Below are 15,426 nucleotides of genomic sequence, written 5' to 3' on the forward strand. Positions count from 1 at the left end.
AAAGTTCTTCAAAAATCTATCTTTTTTAAAATATCGGGAGAATGGTACGATGGATTTTGGTAAAACTCGCTGTGAATTTGTTCTTATGTAAGGCTTATATTTTGATGAAACAATCGAGTTCAGCCGTTTTGGACAAGTGGTGAATTCTTGAGTGCCGTGATACAAAAACTACCAGAACTTTTCATTTGGTGGATGGAATCAACTCATTTTTTTTTGGTTCATGCACTAATCATTTATTCACAACTTTGTGCTATTTGTAAAATCTTGTAGCATTCATAGTTTTTGCGCAAAAAAAATGTCTGTTTTCTTGCCACTTGACAATGTTAGACATTAACTGCAAATTATTATTACATTACAGATTACATTTGATAAATTATTGAACACTCAATTACTGGGAAACGGTTGAAAATATCGAAACAATCATTTTTGCGATCTTTCCATAATTAGTCATTACCTTTACCATTCTTTAATGTTGCGAACAAAAATACTATACAAGCCATAATTCAAAATGTATCACAGCAACGATTCAAATTATCGACTTTTAAACAGAATAAACAGAAAACGTAACAATTTAAAACACCTTATTTTGCGGAAACGGTAAAACATATAYGRTCAGTCTTGAGACATTTCCATAGAACGTAACCAGATATATTTCTTCCTCCTCGGAAGTCAAGCGAGATTCCTACCCTCTAAAAARTAGACCCTATCTTGTCGAAAAATAAACCATTTTAGTTTACATATCGGAAACGATTGAAAATATCTAAAAAATCATGAAGATTTTTATCAGAGCGTCTAGCCTAGAGAACTAAGTTACTTCAATTATACTTTCTTGTAAATTTCGTATGATTTTACAGTTAGAAGCTAATTTTGAATTACCTTTAAAATATTGTACCTATATGGAAAACAGTTGTGTCTCATATTGATGAATTCAAACAAAAAGGATAAAATCCATCTTTCACTCATCTGCTTAGCAGGTTTGATTTTCAGTAAGAAATCTGAGTCATTATTTATCTGTACCTTGAACTGTTCACAAGTTTAGTTTATACTAAATTTAACTTTTATCACATGATTCACATTCTCTAACTGATTTTTGAGTAAATTGTCTTTCGCAATTCACATTTACAGCTGGGAATGCGAAAACATTAAGCTCAACTATCTGAAACTAAAGTATTCAAATTAATATTGGTTGTTGTCATAAGGTGTTTAGGCAAAAATTAACTTATCCAACTGGTTTTTTTTGCCAGAAACTAACTCATTGCTTGTTCTATAAAGCTTAAAGCAAGTGCCTACCTAGGAACAACGAAAGTACTTATAACTAAATCTTTTCTGGCTTTCCTTCTTCCATTTTTCTGCTATTATAGCAAATATAGCTAATTGTTTGTTGCTTGAACGTAAAAAAATGACCAAACTACTACATCCTGGCCCTTTTGATAACTGGGGCTTACTTGGCCGAGTGTAAACAATCTAGTACAAGCTGTTTGATATGGTCGATTATGAATAATATATACCTGATTTTCCAACACCCCCATCACCCAATACAACAATTTTGTAGACTCTGCTTCCACTTCTAGACTTATTTTGGTTATTGCTGCCCCCAACTGCGAATTTGTCGACTTCGATTTCCGGGTCCTTCGAGGACTTATTCGATTCCTGACGAGATAGCTTTCCTTTTTTCTTATAGCTCGCCTCCCCAGCCATCGGTTATGTACTCAATTTGTTCCCGATATTCGAAATTAGCGATAAATTCATAGAGAAAATTTTATTTATTGATGTACACCACTCCTGAAGACTAACAATTGACGTTTACTTGTTTTGGGAATTTGCTCAATTGTTGACGGTTACGTCAGAGTGTTGCATCTTTGTCGTTTGCTTGGACGCGACCAAGATAGCTATATTACTTCCAAAATTTTCCTGTACAATGTTGTTGAAACTCCAGTTTTGTGTGAGTTTTAAGTAAAGTTTACTACTGGATGCCTCAAAACTCAAGGCAAGTCAAAATTAGGAAATCGTTCTGATAGTGGTATCCCATGGCACTGGATTTTACGGCACATAAAGCCACAAGATTAAGGAGTTTGTATAACATTACCAAATAGTAATTTGTGGTCATATTGCAAGCGTACTGAATGTGCTTATATTATTTTAAATATCCAACGATCTGAAGCTATAAATTTCATGAGTCAAAAAAGTATTTTTACGGAAAGATTCCAATAAATAAATGAAAATACTAATTTTGAATTGACTGGCAACGCTGGAATTGTTGACTGTCTCTTTGGGCACACATTCACAAAATATAGCTGCATATTCTGTGGCTTAGTGGAATTTGCGCATAGAATCTGGGTCATATTATGGCAGAACGCAGATGTTTTTTGTTTATGTTTACGTTGAAATTCCTGTTTCCTTTTTTTTGTTATTGTTCGGATTTTATTGTTAATTTGTTAAGTATAATTATGATTCGTATGCCACAGCGAGATACAAAGGCAATCAATTACTGATATGGAACCAAGGCAATTTAATAAGGTACACATCATATGCATTAGCTATTTACATTAGATAAAAACTAATCTTTTAAGCTTTTGTGATTCGATCAGTTCGAAATTTATCAGACCCACATTAATATCGTACAGCTAGTCGGGTTGAGTGTCATGCAAATAAAATGCATAACATTAAGTATCATAGATATATTTCAAAGAGTTATTGTAACCAAAGTGATCTCACGAAAAGCCTAGAAAAGAGCTCCAGTGAAAATGTTTCTAGCAAAGCTCCTCCAAGTGATTCCAAATCAGACACATTGAAAAAGAGCCAGGTACCTAATATTGTAGATGTACCATTTCTTAAAATTAAATTAAAATTTAAACCTCACGAATTACGTGTTACAAATAATTAGTTTTAAACATTATATTATGTATGTTGTTCCCGTTCCCAATATCTATCGGTTTCTATCTGTGGCGTCTTCATGATCTAAAACACGGGCTTCCATTGCTTCTTTCATGCCCTCGTTGCATCATGTTCTGGATCTTTCTCCGTTCTGGTGGGTTCCATTTAAAGATATTTAGGGGTAATCTTTGTTTGTCCATCCTCATTGTATGCCCATTTTAATCCTCTCCCTTCCAGAACTGTTTCTATGGGTCTGCTCTTTGTCTTATGTTCATATTGATAATTCTTCACTGCGCAGCATTTCTACGGTATTAATTTTTGTTTCTTTTCCGCATTCCGCATTGTCCTTTCTATATGCTTTTTCACCTATCGTGAAATGTTTCTGTTCCATCAAACTGAATTTAAGCAACCAATAACTTTACGACTCTGTTCAATATGATTTTTAATTTCTGTTTCTCTTAGTCCCTCATTATTACGTATAATAATACGTACCCCAAGGTACTTGAACTGATCGACATGTTTAAAAGTTTCAGTGTCCCCTACAAAGATACGAAAATGAGCACTGGAATTTATTACCTTATATTCTGTTTTGAAGGTGTTGATTTTTAACCTCTAGTTGTTATAACATTTGAAGCATAGACATTCCTTGCAAGTACTACCTGTTCATCTGCGACACTTAGTGTAAATAAACACAAGTCATCAAAAGAAAAAAAATTAAAAATTATATATGTATTACCAAAATAAGAATATTAGATATGCATTTCCAATGCTTTGGTGGTCTACTAGTTTATTAAAAGCATAAGAATTTGTTTTATTAATTCTGCAATAAAACAATTTTTAATAAAACGAGCAAAAAGTTATTAATTGCTCAGAAAAGATCCACGCGGTTACTTGATCAAAACGGAGTCTTACTTAGAAACGAATCCTCACCAAAATTTTGAGCATCAAGGGTCTGACATTTTTTTAAATAAAAAGTAGGTCAGAGGTTCTTTGTATAAGCCAAAAAAGTCCCAGTATATTTTTGTCCATGTGTTTACAGAACACCCTGGATAATAAACTCTAGAATTGTTGATATCTTAAATCTATCTTCGCTACGCTATAGGGTAGTATAATCCTATTTTCGTTTAGAACGCCTATAATTTCTGCAAATTTAACTGGAGTAATTTTGTGGAAGCTAATGAACTTTGTTGTGTATGATGTAACTTTATCACTCTGTGTATCCACTTCTACTTCGCTTTATAGATATTTCACAAAATGTATGTGATATTCTTAACTGTAACAGTTAATATTTCAATCAGCTAAAGAATACAAATAATGTCTACTAATTACGAGAAACGATCGTAAATTAATGTCCATAACAAGATTAGTCATTACTGAAAAAATGATTAGCATTGTTTCATAATTATAAGCAATGATAAAATCAATCTTTGAGGCTTAAAATGTTTTCTTAGATAATTAACGAATACTATTTCACGCTAGGAAGATGAGATAATTTTTGTTTTAATTTTTCGTATTTCGGGAAATGTTTGATTTCTTGGCGATAACTTACCTAATATCGATTAAACTGTAAAGTAAAATATATAAAATAATAATTTTATTTGAAATTCGAGGCAATTTAGTTAAAATTCTGTTTGTACATCATCATTAAACCGAAAATAGAGATATTTATTAGGGTAATTTAGGAACAACAGAAAATCTTTAACAAAACTAAGCGAAATCAAATGCGAAAAAATCGTACTTTTGAACAAAATACCGCCAAACAAATAATTCTGGTTATTTTTAAGCGGTGATGGTTTGGTGATGACCTAAAATCCGAAACTGGATATTTTTTGTTAATTTTGATTGATTGACCATTTACAAGCACGACTCGCAAAAGTGTTTCGCACGCTCATACTGGAGTAGGCTTTCGAGCGAATCGCCTATCAAGACGGATGGCAATCAAGGAAGAATTAAGTCTAAAGCCCAAAAAACTGACCAGGTTTAAGAAATGGTCGCGAAAACCTCACACTTTTTCGGCTTTTGATAAATCTTCAGGGGTCTTTAACAGTCACTTATAGTTTTCTTTCTAGATAGTCGACATGTAGTTTTTCTTGTTTTACAGCAAATTGTAAAACCACCTATTCCTCAAAACATTCCCAAAGAACGTGCCGGTCTTTGGATAGCATGGACATATAAAAAAGATCGAGAAGTAGTGCGAGAAGCTGCCTCAAAAGGACATGTAGAACTCGCTGTTCAATTTATACATCTCCGGAGAAACCTTGACGAAGATATCGTCAAAAATTTCATCAACACTGAGGTAAATTAACTGAGTAAATTTTCCATTCTTGAAAATGTTGAACTGGCAAATACTATGATAAATAATAACAAAAAAATACCTACTGAATTATTTGGGTAGGTACTTGATGCAACATCATCTTTCATGTGATCTGCCTCAAGAATATTTACTACTGGTGTACCGAGTTGCCAATCGATGGCGCGGGATTCTTTTTGTTAATTTTTTTTCGATACTTTTGCTCTGTCTCTACAGTTTGATAAGTGGAAGTTTAATGTAAGAGTAGTACAAATTTATTTGCTTCCATTCAAACACGAAAATAATAATATCAAGGCTCAGAACCCGCCTACTTTAACTATATAAAACATAAGTTTTTTATTTTATAGGTTCTTATATGGGTGGATGAACTACTAGATAGAAAACTTATATCTCGAGTTACAATTATTTTAAAACACATCGGTTTAGATCCGTTTCGCGAACTGCAACGAATGTTTTATGAAACAACCGACTCAGATAGGCGACAATATATAGGAAATCATCTGAGCGACAAAAATGAATTGTCGAGCAATTATAAAAGGCTTTGGACATTTCTGGATGTTGTCCTGGATAATAAAGTATTGAGTCAGCAATATAGTTTGTTATATGATAGTATTGAGGTGTTGGATAAAGTATCTCAAGACTGGAAGGATCAAACTGCTGTTAGATTGTTCATGGCGACTCAAGGTGTGTGAGCATTTTATGTATTTGCTTCAAGTATTTATGTGTATTCGATGCCCTAATTATCTTTTATTTAAATTGCTGTTGCAAACCCAACAACTATATAATGAATAATAATGAATGTTCACGTTATTATCAAAGTTTACAACGATTAAGAACGACACAGTTTATAATTGTTGAGTATTTGCTTTTTTGCAACTGTTTAAACAGTTCAAGATAAAAGTATAAAATATGATTTAGATAGTTATTTTTTAGATAATTTAATTATAATGTTGCTGTTATTCCAAGGAATTTTACGAAAAATATATTGAAAGCTATGTTAGTTAGTTTAGATCCTATAGTTCAGTATAGTTTTCCGTTTTAATCAAAATGTGCATTTTTGACTTCTAGATGCTCGACTTATCCCGCTTATTAAGGCCGATGTACTATGGGAGTACCTACTGAAAACCAAGGAGCTCGACTATTTAATAGCATGGATTCAACTTGCTTACTCGTCACATACCAAGATCTCTAACATTCCCGAACCCTTCTTATTAGTATTAAAATCATTTGAGATTACCGACGATATGATTGACTATCTTTCGGACTTAATTTCTCCAAGCAATCGATACGAAGAAATATTGAATGAATTGGTTTTATTTGGGCGTTTTATTGACTCGGAAAGGATGGAGTTTCTCAAAGTTTTATCGAGAGTTAATTCTGCTGATAGTCTTATAAATATCTACCAAATTTTAGAACAACCGTACTCCAATTTATCATTAACTGAGTTCACGTTCATGCTTATTGATCATTGCTTAAATAACGACCTATTAGTTGTCTTGAATGCTTGCGCTGCTAACCTTGATTTATCGTTTTCCGATAGTTTGAGTACATGCGCTCATCTGGATTTGATTGTCAACTTTATTGAGCTAATTTCGAATTTGGACGAGGAACATTTGGGTATCAACATTTTTAAAGTATCTAAATATCTGAGCAAAGACCTTAATAAGTTCTTATGTGATAATCCGATGATAGTGTTCGCTTTATTATTATTTTTTTCTGATGGCACAACTTTCATAAATTCGATGCAGGAGAAATCTTTAGTTTTTCATAATATTCAACTTTACGATTGTTTGTCGAATGCTATGGGACAATTCCGAATGCTCTCTGACTTATATGTTCGCCACAGAGGAGTTAAATGCAATCTCACTTATATGGACTTGCTAGAGAAGAAATTGGGTATTGAAGTTAAGAAAGTGTTTGCGTTTTACTTTGATCACAGTCCGTTGCCAACTTTCAGTTCATCCGCGCCTAGGCCAGGCTCTGTTTATTCCAAAAAAGTCACGTGTAGCTTTTATTTGAAGCATTGTCGTCCTAGCATTGCAAGCCAGCTGTTTAATCAGCAATTTGGTCATGACGATGAAGCGAAAGTAATGACTCAACAGAAAGTCTATAAAATCGCTATGAAAAATTTTCAAAATCTACCCTTGGTCACTAGTTGTATTTGTTTCCTGGGAATGATTGGAGCCAGTTCCCAATGTATACGAGTCAGTATTAAGGCAGCGAATATATTATTCGAATCAGGCATGGACCAAGATAATGTGATCTCATTATTTATAAGCGCGGAACAACACCGAAGTAAAATTCTGAAACTTTTGGAAAATAACCTGCTGAAATCCGTAAATTTCACCAACATGATGTCCTCAGGAGAAGAGTTTGTTAGAGCTGTTAAACAATATGATGTAGTAGTGAATTTTAGTGATTTGTCTGACACACCTTTGCCGAATGGTTTGCTGAAAAATCTGGCACAACGCAACTTATGGTTTCCATTTCTACTGTTTGCCCAATTAAAAAACTACCCTATTGATCAGATCAAGGAACTTTGTTCCCATTTTAAGAACCCGAACCTACTCGAGCACATAGTCCACAGCGTTTTACATGATATCCAAATTGATGATTCCAACATTTTGATGAAAGACAGAGATTCTCGAAAGTATCCCTTATCGAAATTAGTGCCTAAGAGCATGGACGAGGGAAGTGACTCGAAGTTGTTGTTAAGTGGAAGTATGGAAGGCAACTCGAGCAGTAACTCAGAATTTTTGGAAATCGATCCTTCGAACACGAAAGTTACTCTGCTTCAGATCTTGATCAGGTGTCATAATAGTGCTGATCCACCCAGAGCACTTTTACAAGCAAGCCAACTTTATCGAAATCCGTTACTGGCCATTTTTGCTTCTAGTTATGAGGTGAGTATTTAGAGGAAGTTGTGTTTATGTCGCTATTTTACTTTTGCTGAGTATTTTTAATCAGTGGTTTTGTGATTATAAAAAACAGTTATAATATGAATTTATTTAAAATCTACATGCACTTTTAATCAATATACCAGAGTGATTCTCTTTCTAGAGTTTTCTAAAATCATGAAGTTAACTTTTTTCTAAAATCAATGATACTTGTTTTTTATCTGTGATTGCTTTTTTAAGTATTTTTCTACACTCGCTGTAGGCTAATTAGTGCCTTTAAATTGTGTGTAATTTTTCATTTTATTGTCACCGCTTCTTTATTTTCTTAAATATCGGTTCTAGAAAATAATTGTTAAATGTCGATTTCACAATGGCTGGTAGCTAGACAGCTATATCTCGTCTTGTCTTTTTTATTGTTACTTTTATTTGTTAATACTATTTTAAATAATTTATTATTTTAATGAACAACTTTCTCAGCCTTAAAGTATAATTTTTAATAGAGCAAGAAACGCTTATTTAAAAAATGTATTAAGTTTCATTGCATTTGAATAAAAAGACTAAGCGAATATAAAAATTATATATCAAGTAGCGACATGTTTTAAGTTGTGTTATTTTCAATTACGAGTACTTGTAGATAAATTTTATCTTCAGATTCTCTCTCTTTTAAGTCTTGAACTTTGAAAACGGCTTAACTCCAAAATGATAGAAAATATCTGGTCAGTCCTAATGAGCTTTTCGTTAGCTCGCTAGAAGTATCCTTCGTAACTTAGGTTTTTTCCAGAAATGATTAACTGAAAAATAGAAGCCAAAGTGAGCATTGTATTGTTGGAAAATTAAATCAGTCGTTAACACTTTTCTGATATTCCTTCACGAGGACTATTGTTCACTATGTTTAAGTAAAAGCAATTCTTAATATCCAAAGAGAAGGAAAAACGAGACAAATTTAGGAGCTCCTATTGCGAAAATGATTGAAAAGAGATCCTAATACATTTCTTAGTAGTCATTAGAGATTATTCGATTGATCGTCCTGAAGTCTTATCAGAATCATGATAATTATTTAGCAAATAATTACCAGAGATAATAAACTTTTTGATAAAATGCGTCTAAAACTGTATTTCCGATTTAGTTGTATTGGAAATTCCAGAGTTTGGAAGAATTAGATTTTAAAACTAATCTGGGAAAATGTTATGTATGAACGAACCAGTCAACATTTTTGTAGAGCCTCTCATGACTAATTTTTGATCATTTTCTTTTCGTGTTATTACTAAAAAACTGACAATTTCGAAACTCGATTGAGAAAAATATTGAGTGTTTTATTTAATACAGCGCAAAGACCTAGCTTAGCTAGTTTTACTAGGCAAATAAGTTCGTTAAATCATATCAAACCGCCTCAACTTTCTCTTTGACTTTGAAGATTTGGGCGATAAAAGCTGTTAATCAGGTTTAGAGATTTGTCCAATTTTCTACCAGTTCGTCACTAAAAAAGTTTATTCATGACCGTTTTAGCACATTTCAAAGTGCTCCTGATCGCCTTGTTTGATAGCCCCAGAGCCACCCTATAGAAAAAACTAGTATATTTCCAAAAAATAAATATAGAAATATGAACGATGGAAATATACAGTGGAAAATAATATAGGGCTGATTAACCTAATTAATTTTTAGCCGGATTCTGTGATAACCAATTGGTTAACCTGGTTGGCTGTGTCTACTGAATTGTACGAGGCTTTCTCAAATTTCGACCTAATGTCGTCTTCTAGTCACCAGGTTACTTCCCTGCTAAATAGCTGTATGACACACCAGTTTCCGAAAACATTGCTGCAAAGTTGCATTATTTTTATACCCGTAAGTAGATGCATACCGTGAAAACCTTCAAAGTAAGCCATATCTCATTCTGGTGTTTATTTTTTTTGCAGGAAAATCCGTTAACGTCGTTTTGCGATTTTCTAAATCGTCTAATATTTAGAGACTATGAAATTGAATGTCTTGCGGCAAAACTGAGCAAATTCAATAAGTTGAAGACCAGTAGGCGTCCCAGTACACTAAGCCAAACCGATTATGAATTGACTTACATGAGAAACAAAGTATGGCTGGAAGAAACAGCGCTTCAGCTCTTATGTTCTGCACTCGTTTACAACACAAATTCGCTGTTTGATCGGCTGCAGTTCGTGGAAGCGCTATGTCTAGTGAACATGGACACATACTTTACTTGCCCAATACCGAATTTCAAGAGTTTGGCAGTGATTTTGAAAATCATGTTTGATACGGGTGTGCATTTGGATCTGATTGGTTTTTTAAACGTAAACCAAGAAGATGATGCTGTGAAGAATTGCATCAATGAGCTGATCGAGTTAAATTTATATAGTGATGCAGTAACAATTGCAATATGCTCCAATATCAATACTGATAGAATCTTACTAAGTAAATGGGAGAAAAGGCTTGAATGCTCAACCGACTTTGAGGGTGATTTATTGGAATGCGACAAAGATTTTCAAGCTCACAACGTGTCCCCACAACAAGTGGTCGCCTTTTTGATAGAGAGAAACAGCGCAAATGAATTTCAACAATATTGCTTACTGAAACTAAGTCACAAATGGGCGGTAACCCACGAGTTGCCTAACAAATATGAATTAGAGCAGAAAAAAATATCCTCCTACACCAAACTGGACACACCGATCAGTATTGACGAATTAAATGACGGAAGTGTACGCAAGGACTTCACAACATATAGCGATATGCTAGATTTACTAGACAAAATCAAGCCGCTCGACATTGTGGTCACTCCTGAGCAAATGAGAATTCTTGATGCTATTTTCATTCAGGCACTAGGCCAAAGAGATTTTTGGTTGGCGTTAAAGTTGGAGAAAATGTTCGGCTGCAAGAACAGTGACATGGAGATTCTGAAACTCTGTCATGAACTAGCTGAAGGAATGTTAATGCCTTATCAGCTTAACGAGGACCAACAGCATATTATTGCCCGAGTTAAGGAAATACAGCGTATAAGGAGGAGGAGGAGTGCCTATATAAGCAACAGCTTTTCTGCAGGTAAAAACCTTCTTTATTTAAATATTGCCATTATACTTTCAAACTAAATGCACTTTGATATATTTATTGCTTAAAATACAAAGTGGCTGATTGTACAAAAAAACAGGCGTAACCCTGATGTTTGAAATAAAACTTTGTTTATTTTACCGGTCTGCAAATCTACACCAAATTGAAACATTTTTGCGATATAATATAATATCAAATGCTTATTTTGAACTCTATTCTAGAATTTTAGAACTTATATTTTTTGTGTCGACTTGACTGCGAAATAATTGAAATTGGGAAATAGAAAACGGCAGGTATTAAATTGTCAATAGAGGGTTGTGAACGTGTCCCTTTTTTTGTCGTTTCTTAGCTTGCTAGAATTCTTCATTTAATAATCCGATGATTTTTTGCAGAATTATAGATGATTAAGCACGTTAAAGAAATGCCGTTTCTATACCTAATTTTTCTGATTTCCGAAATAAACGCAAAACTCCAATTTTAGACTTGCAAATCTAGCTTGGAATGAGTGAAATAATTTTAAAATTGTATCTAATAATTACTCGCAAAGTTGACACCGTCATTTAGTAGCTTTGGATTTCCATAAGATCTATTTCATTCACACTAAATTAGTATCTGGTGTCTAATTTAGTTGCTGTTTACTGGTACATATTGCATTTGCTTCTTTTTTTGATGCGTTCGGGCATCCTGTTGTTGTTTTTTTTCAATTGTGAATTGTAAATAATGAAACTATTCACCATGTGAACAAGTAGTTTTTTCTTTATAAGCTGTAATTTAAGTTTTTGTTTTCAGCGATTTCACTGTGTACGTCGAATAATTCGTTTCATACAAACTTTACTGGTATAATAAAATAGATACTGCCAAATTTTCTAAGTAACACTCTTTTTTAAATTTATGTTATTAATTAAAATTAGTGTAAATATTTCCTAGTATTGCGTGAACACTTTCTTTATTGAATGACTTTTTATTTGMATTTTGAATTTTTTGAATTTTTATGGTCGGCCCATACCACTGTAGAATCTGAGCAAGGAATTTGATCGTAAAACAAACTAGCAATATGATTAAGACGTGTTTCTTTGTTTCACGGTTACCACTTTTTAGATTGAAAATTTAGTGTTTTTGGATATATTAAGGAAATTAATGTATACAAATTATTTTCTGTAAGAATTGAATCGACTTGCCAAACATCTTATTTGGTTATTGCGTTAACATGCGGTTATTTAAAAAATTTAAAATAATCTGGAAATTTTTCACTTTAATTTRAATACACGCAGTTTTATTTCTTTCATTATTTTATTCAAGTGTATTCACCATTCACGTTGTCTGCTATGCATTCTTCGTGTCTTTCTAAAATTGCTACAGATTGCTTGCTATAGAGTGCAACTTACACATCTCTAGAAAATCTTTGAATATTTTTTTRCRCAAATCATATTTAACATTAAATTTGTTTTGATTGTTTTAACTGSAACTTCACCTTGTTATTTATGTTCAGATGTAAATTATCTGGAACTAATCGAAGAAGAAGAGAATAAACAAGAAGAGCCTATTCTAGCTACCCAAGGCCTAATTCACTGTCTCATCGAGAAACTACATCATGGATCAGAATTGGCTTATTATATTTTTATGAAGTATAGAATCAGTTACAATATTGAATTGCCATATAATGTCGTCGTTTCCAATGTCGATCCTATGGTAATGTTAAAAATGGCATTACAGGACGGTTCTTTTAACACCATAGAAGTCGTTCATGACTGTTTTGAGGTATTTAATTGGTCAAAAGAACAGGTAAGTTGAAACGGATTTGTTGAAATTAGAGCGCTTTAAAGTGTATTTGGTTCTGCAGATGACAGACTTGATATGCGATAGGTTTGTGGCGGCTGCTACCAAATATTCCCAATCCAAAATAGAAGTTTTTACAATGTGGGGAATTAACGTTGTTGATCAATTTCACTTAATTTTGAACCTAATTCGAGACGAGTGCTCTACTTTGGGAAACAAGTTTTACAACCACGCCACTGAACTTCATAAAAAACAGGTAAAGCGCCATTCTTATTTCTGTTTGGTAATTTGCAGTGCAAACCGCCGAATGTTAAAAAAAAATTAAAAATCTGCAATTTTCCATTAGATGTTTGCCGATGTAAATTTCAAGATAAGTGAAATGGCACTAGTAGTTGAATTGCTGATTGCTGCACATAGTTGTTTTACCGTGGATTGTAACATGGAAGGGATTTCGAGTATTTTAAAAAAATGCCGAAATGTAATCGATAATTTATTGCAAGTTAGAAGCTGGAAACTTATTGTGCGACTACTGACAGGTACCAATATCAATACAGAAAAGTCCATATAGATCAATAATAATAGATATTGAGTAATTTATTAACACTTGACCGATTTTGTTACTTTTTTCTGCCCTGGTGTTTATTTTTTCGCATTTTTTCTTTGCTCAACTAATGATAGAAAACGAACTTTTAGGTGTAGGAAGATATACGGAACTTAAGTATGTGTTCTATGAACTGAAACGGAATGATCAGTTCGAGTTTTTGCTTAGTAAAGGTTCTAAACGGGATGAAAGACTCAAATTAGCATGTATCGAATACCTGAAGAAAACTTGCCTACAGGATATGGAATTGTACAAATTGGTTGCAATACATTTCAACCTATACTCGGATGTAGCAGCTCTTTGGGAAAGAGAAGCTCAGGGACATATCAAAAATTTGTTGCTTGTGTCGGAAATAATGAACGATAATCCGAATGCGGCTGATCCGATGGAATTCATTTATTTGATCAAAGCGCCTGACACAGATTTCCTCTTGAACAAGGTAATATACATATTTTACAAAAACGGATTTGATAAATTTAGTTCTCCACATTTTGTATTGATTTTTAGGCAATGAATAAATACATTCAAGCTGCTGAGTTTCATGTTCAAGGCGAAAAACTATCCAGCGCAATGAATGCCGCTCGTCAAGCTGAGCTGATAGCTCTACAAAAATCTCTTTTCAACTCCGTTCAAGATAATGAGGAAGTTCCTGCCATATTGAATTTAACCACCAAGAAAATTACTAAATTGATGTGCACAAGACTCAGGTATGTATAAAATCGCTTACTTATTTAATTTAGGTCCTCGTTTACTTTTCCAATTTGCGTTTAGCGCTTATAACTTGTGGTAGGATTTTTATTAATCTACAATCAAGGATAGAATATATTCCTCAATTTTTCAAAATTTAAGCACTATGCGGACATTAAATTACATTTGCACTGGGGATTGAAGACTAAACTGGAGACGCGGAGCGTTGGATCGCATATTGACTCACCTGAGTGAACGACAGTAAAACTTCCAAATTAAACTGTTTAATATCGAATCTAACAATTTTATGATTTTAGTGGCAGTTTATTTTCGTACATTTTTCAATAACGGAACACTTTCGTGTATTTTAATACGCTGTGTTTCATTTTTAGTTTTCATCAATCCAATATACTTGCCCAAGCATACAATGTATTTCCTGTATGGCAGCGAATCCTATACGAACAAGTTATAAAAAATGATAACATAACATATTTTAACGAGTTTGCGGAAACGATAGGTGTTACTGATGAACTACTACAGGATATCGTCAGAAAATGCCAACTATTACAAGCACTGAATGCCTCTCAGTTGAAGAACATTAAATATATGATTGAACAAGTTGAGTCGTTACATCTAAAGTATCTTCTGGCAAGTGAATTCGGTTTCAGCAACTTGGTTCATGATGTGATTAATAGTGACGAAATCTATTACTTGAAAGACACGGTATATAAAAGCGGGTACAAAGGTGAGTATCGTTCCATATTGTAGTATTGAAATATATTTATTAATTATACAAATCGACCAGGAGTCACTGCGTTTGGCAGTGCTAATTACTGAATGATCTTTTTTAATTTAGTCAAAATAACATGATCATTTCTATAGCACTTTAAGCATCTCGATGCGGTATTTTAGAAATTAGCTTTAAACAGCAGTTACTTCTACATTCATCTTTTGCAAATAGCATGCCAGCTCACTTGTATGCATATTGTTTTAGGTCAAAATGCATCCAAATATTCGTAATCAGCGGGTCAATTATTGTAGAAATGTCTGCTGCAATCCATTTGAAAACAGCACTGATTTTATTTACATTTTATTAGGACTAGTAAAACACTATATGTTTGAAATTTTGTCGATATGAGATTTAAGTGTATCGCTTATTTAAGTTCAAATGCGTACATTTTATGATTTTACGAATATGGTTAATTGATATACACGTTGGTATGGTGCTGTTC

At 33.3% G+C, this 15,426-nt stretch overlaps 2 protein-coding genes and 1 long non-coding RNA gene across 4 annotated transcripts in view; 1 reads left to right on the plus strand and 2 right to left on the minus strand.

Annotated features, from left to right (window-relative positions):
* LOC109545185 (GTP-binding protein Rit2) overlaps positions 1–1,841 on the minus strand; it is a 6,389-nt gene extending 4,548 nt beyond the window's left edge. Inside the window, exon 1 of the mRNA XM_048667197.1 lies at positions 1,505–1,841. Within this exon, the coding sequence (XP_048523154.1) occupies positions 1,505–1,698 (194 nt within the window). The 5' untranslated portion in view covers positions 1,699–1,841. The remainder of the gene's footprint in view (positions 1–1,504) is intronic.
* A 511-nt stretch (positions 1,842–2,352) lies between these two features.
* Positions 2,353–15,426, plus strand: part of LOC109545169 (spatacsin) — a gene marked incomplete in the record, with an annotated part of 13,550 nt that continues 476 nt past the window's right edge. The window contains 14 exon segments of one of the 2 annotated variants that reach the window (XM_048667202.1): positions 2,354–2,517; positions 2,571–2,803; positions 4,976–5,170; positions 5,533–5,869; positions 6,254–8,088; positions 9,745–9,924; positions 9,996–11,124; positions 12,620–12,912; positions 12,971–13,162; positions 13,253–13,442; positions 13,600–13,946; positions 14,015–14,214; positions 14,587–14,939; positions 15,189–15,426. In XM_048667202.1, the coding sequence (XP_048523159.1) occupies positions 2,654–2,803; positions 4,976–5,170; positions 5,533–5,869; positions 6,254–8,088; positions 9,745–9,924; positions 9,996–11,124; positions 12,620–12,912; positions 12,971–13,162; positions 13,253–13,442; positions 13,600–13,946; positions 14,015–14,214; positions 14,587–14,939; positions 15,189–15,214 (5,427 nt within the window). 2 annotated transcript variants of the gene reach the window in all.
* On the minus strand, positions 2,664–3,444 carry LOC125504764. The gene is made up of 2 exons (XR_007281679.1): positions 3,241–3,444; positions 2,664–3,177 (listed from the first exon to the last, which is right to left on the minus strand). It is a non-coding gene; the product is annotated as an uncharacterized LOC125504764 (long non-coding RNA).

Source organism: Dendroctonus ponderosae, unplaced genomic scaffold, assembly GCF_020466585.1.
Source record: "Dendroctonus ponderosae isolate FM_Combo_2020 unplaced genomic scaffold, Dpon_F_20191213v2 Dpon_F_20191213_6, whole genome shotgun sequence".
Taxonomy (NCBI): domain Eukaryota; kingdom Metazoa; phylum Arthropoda; class Insecta; order Coleoptera; family Curculionidae; genus Dendroctonus; species Dendroctonus ponderosae.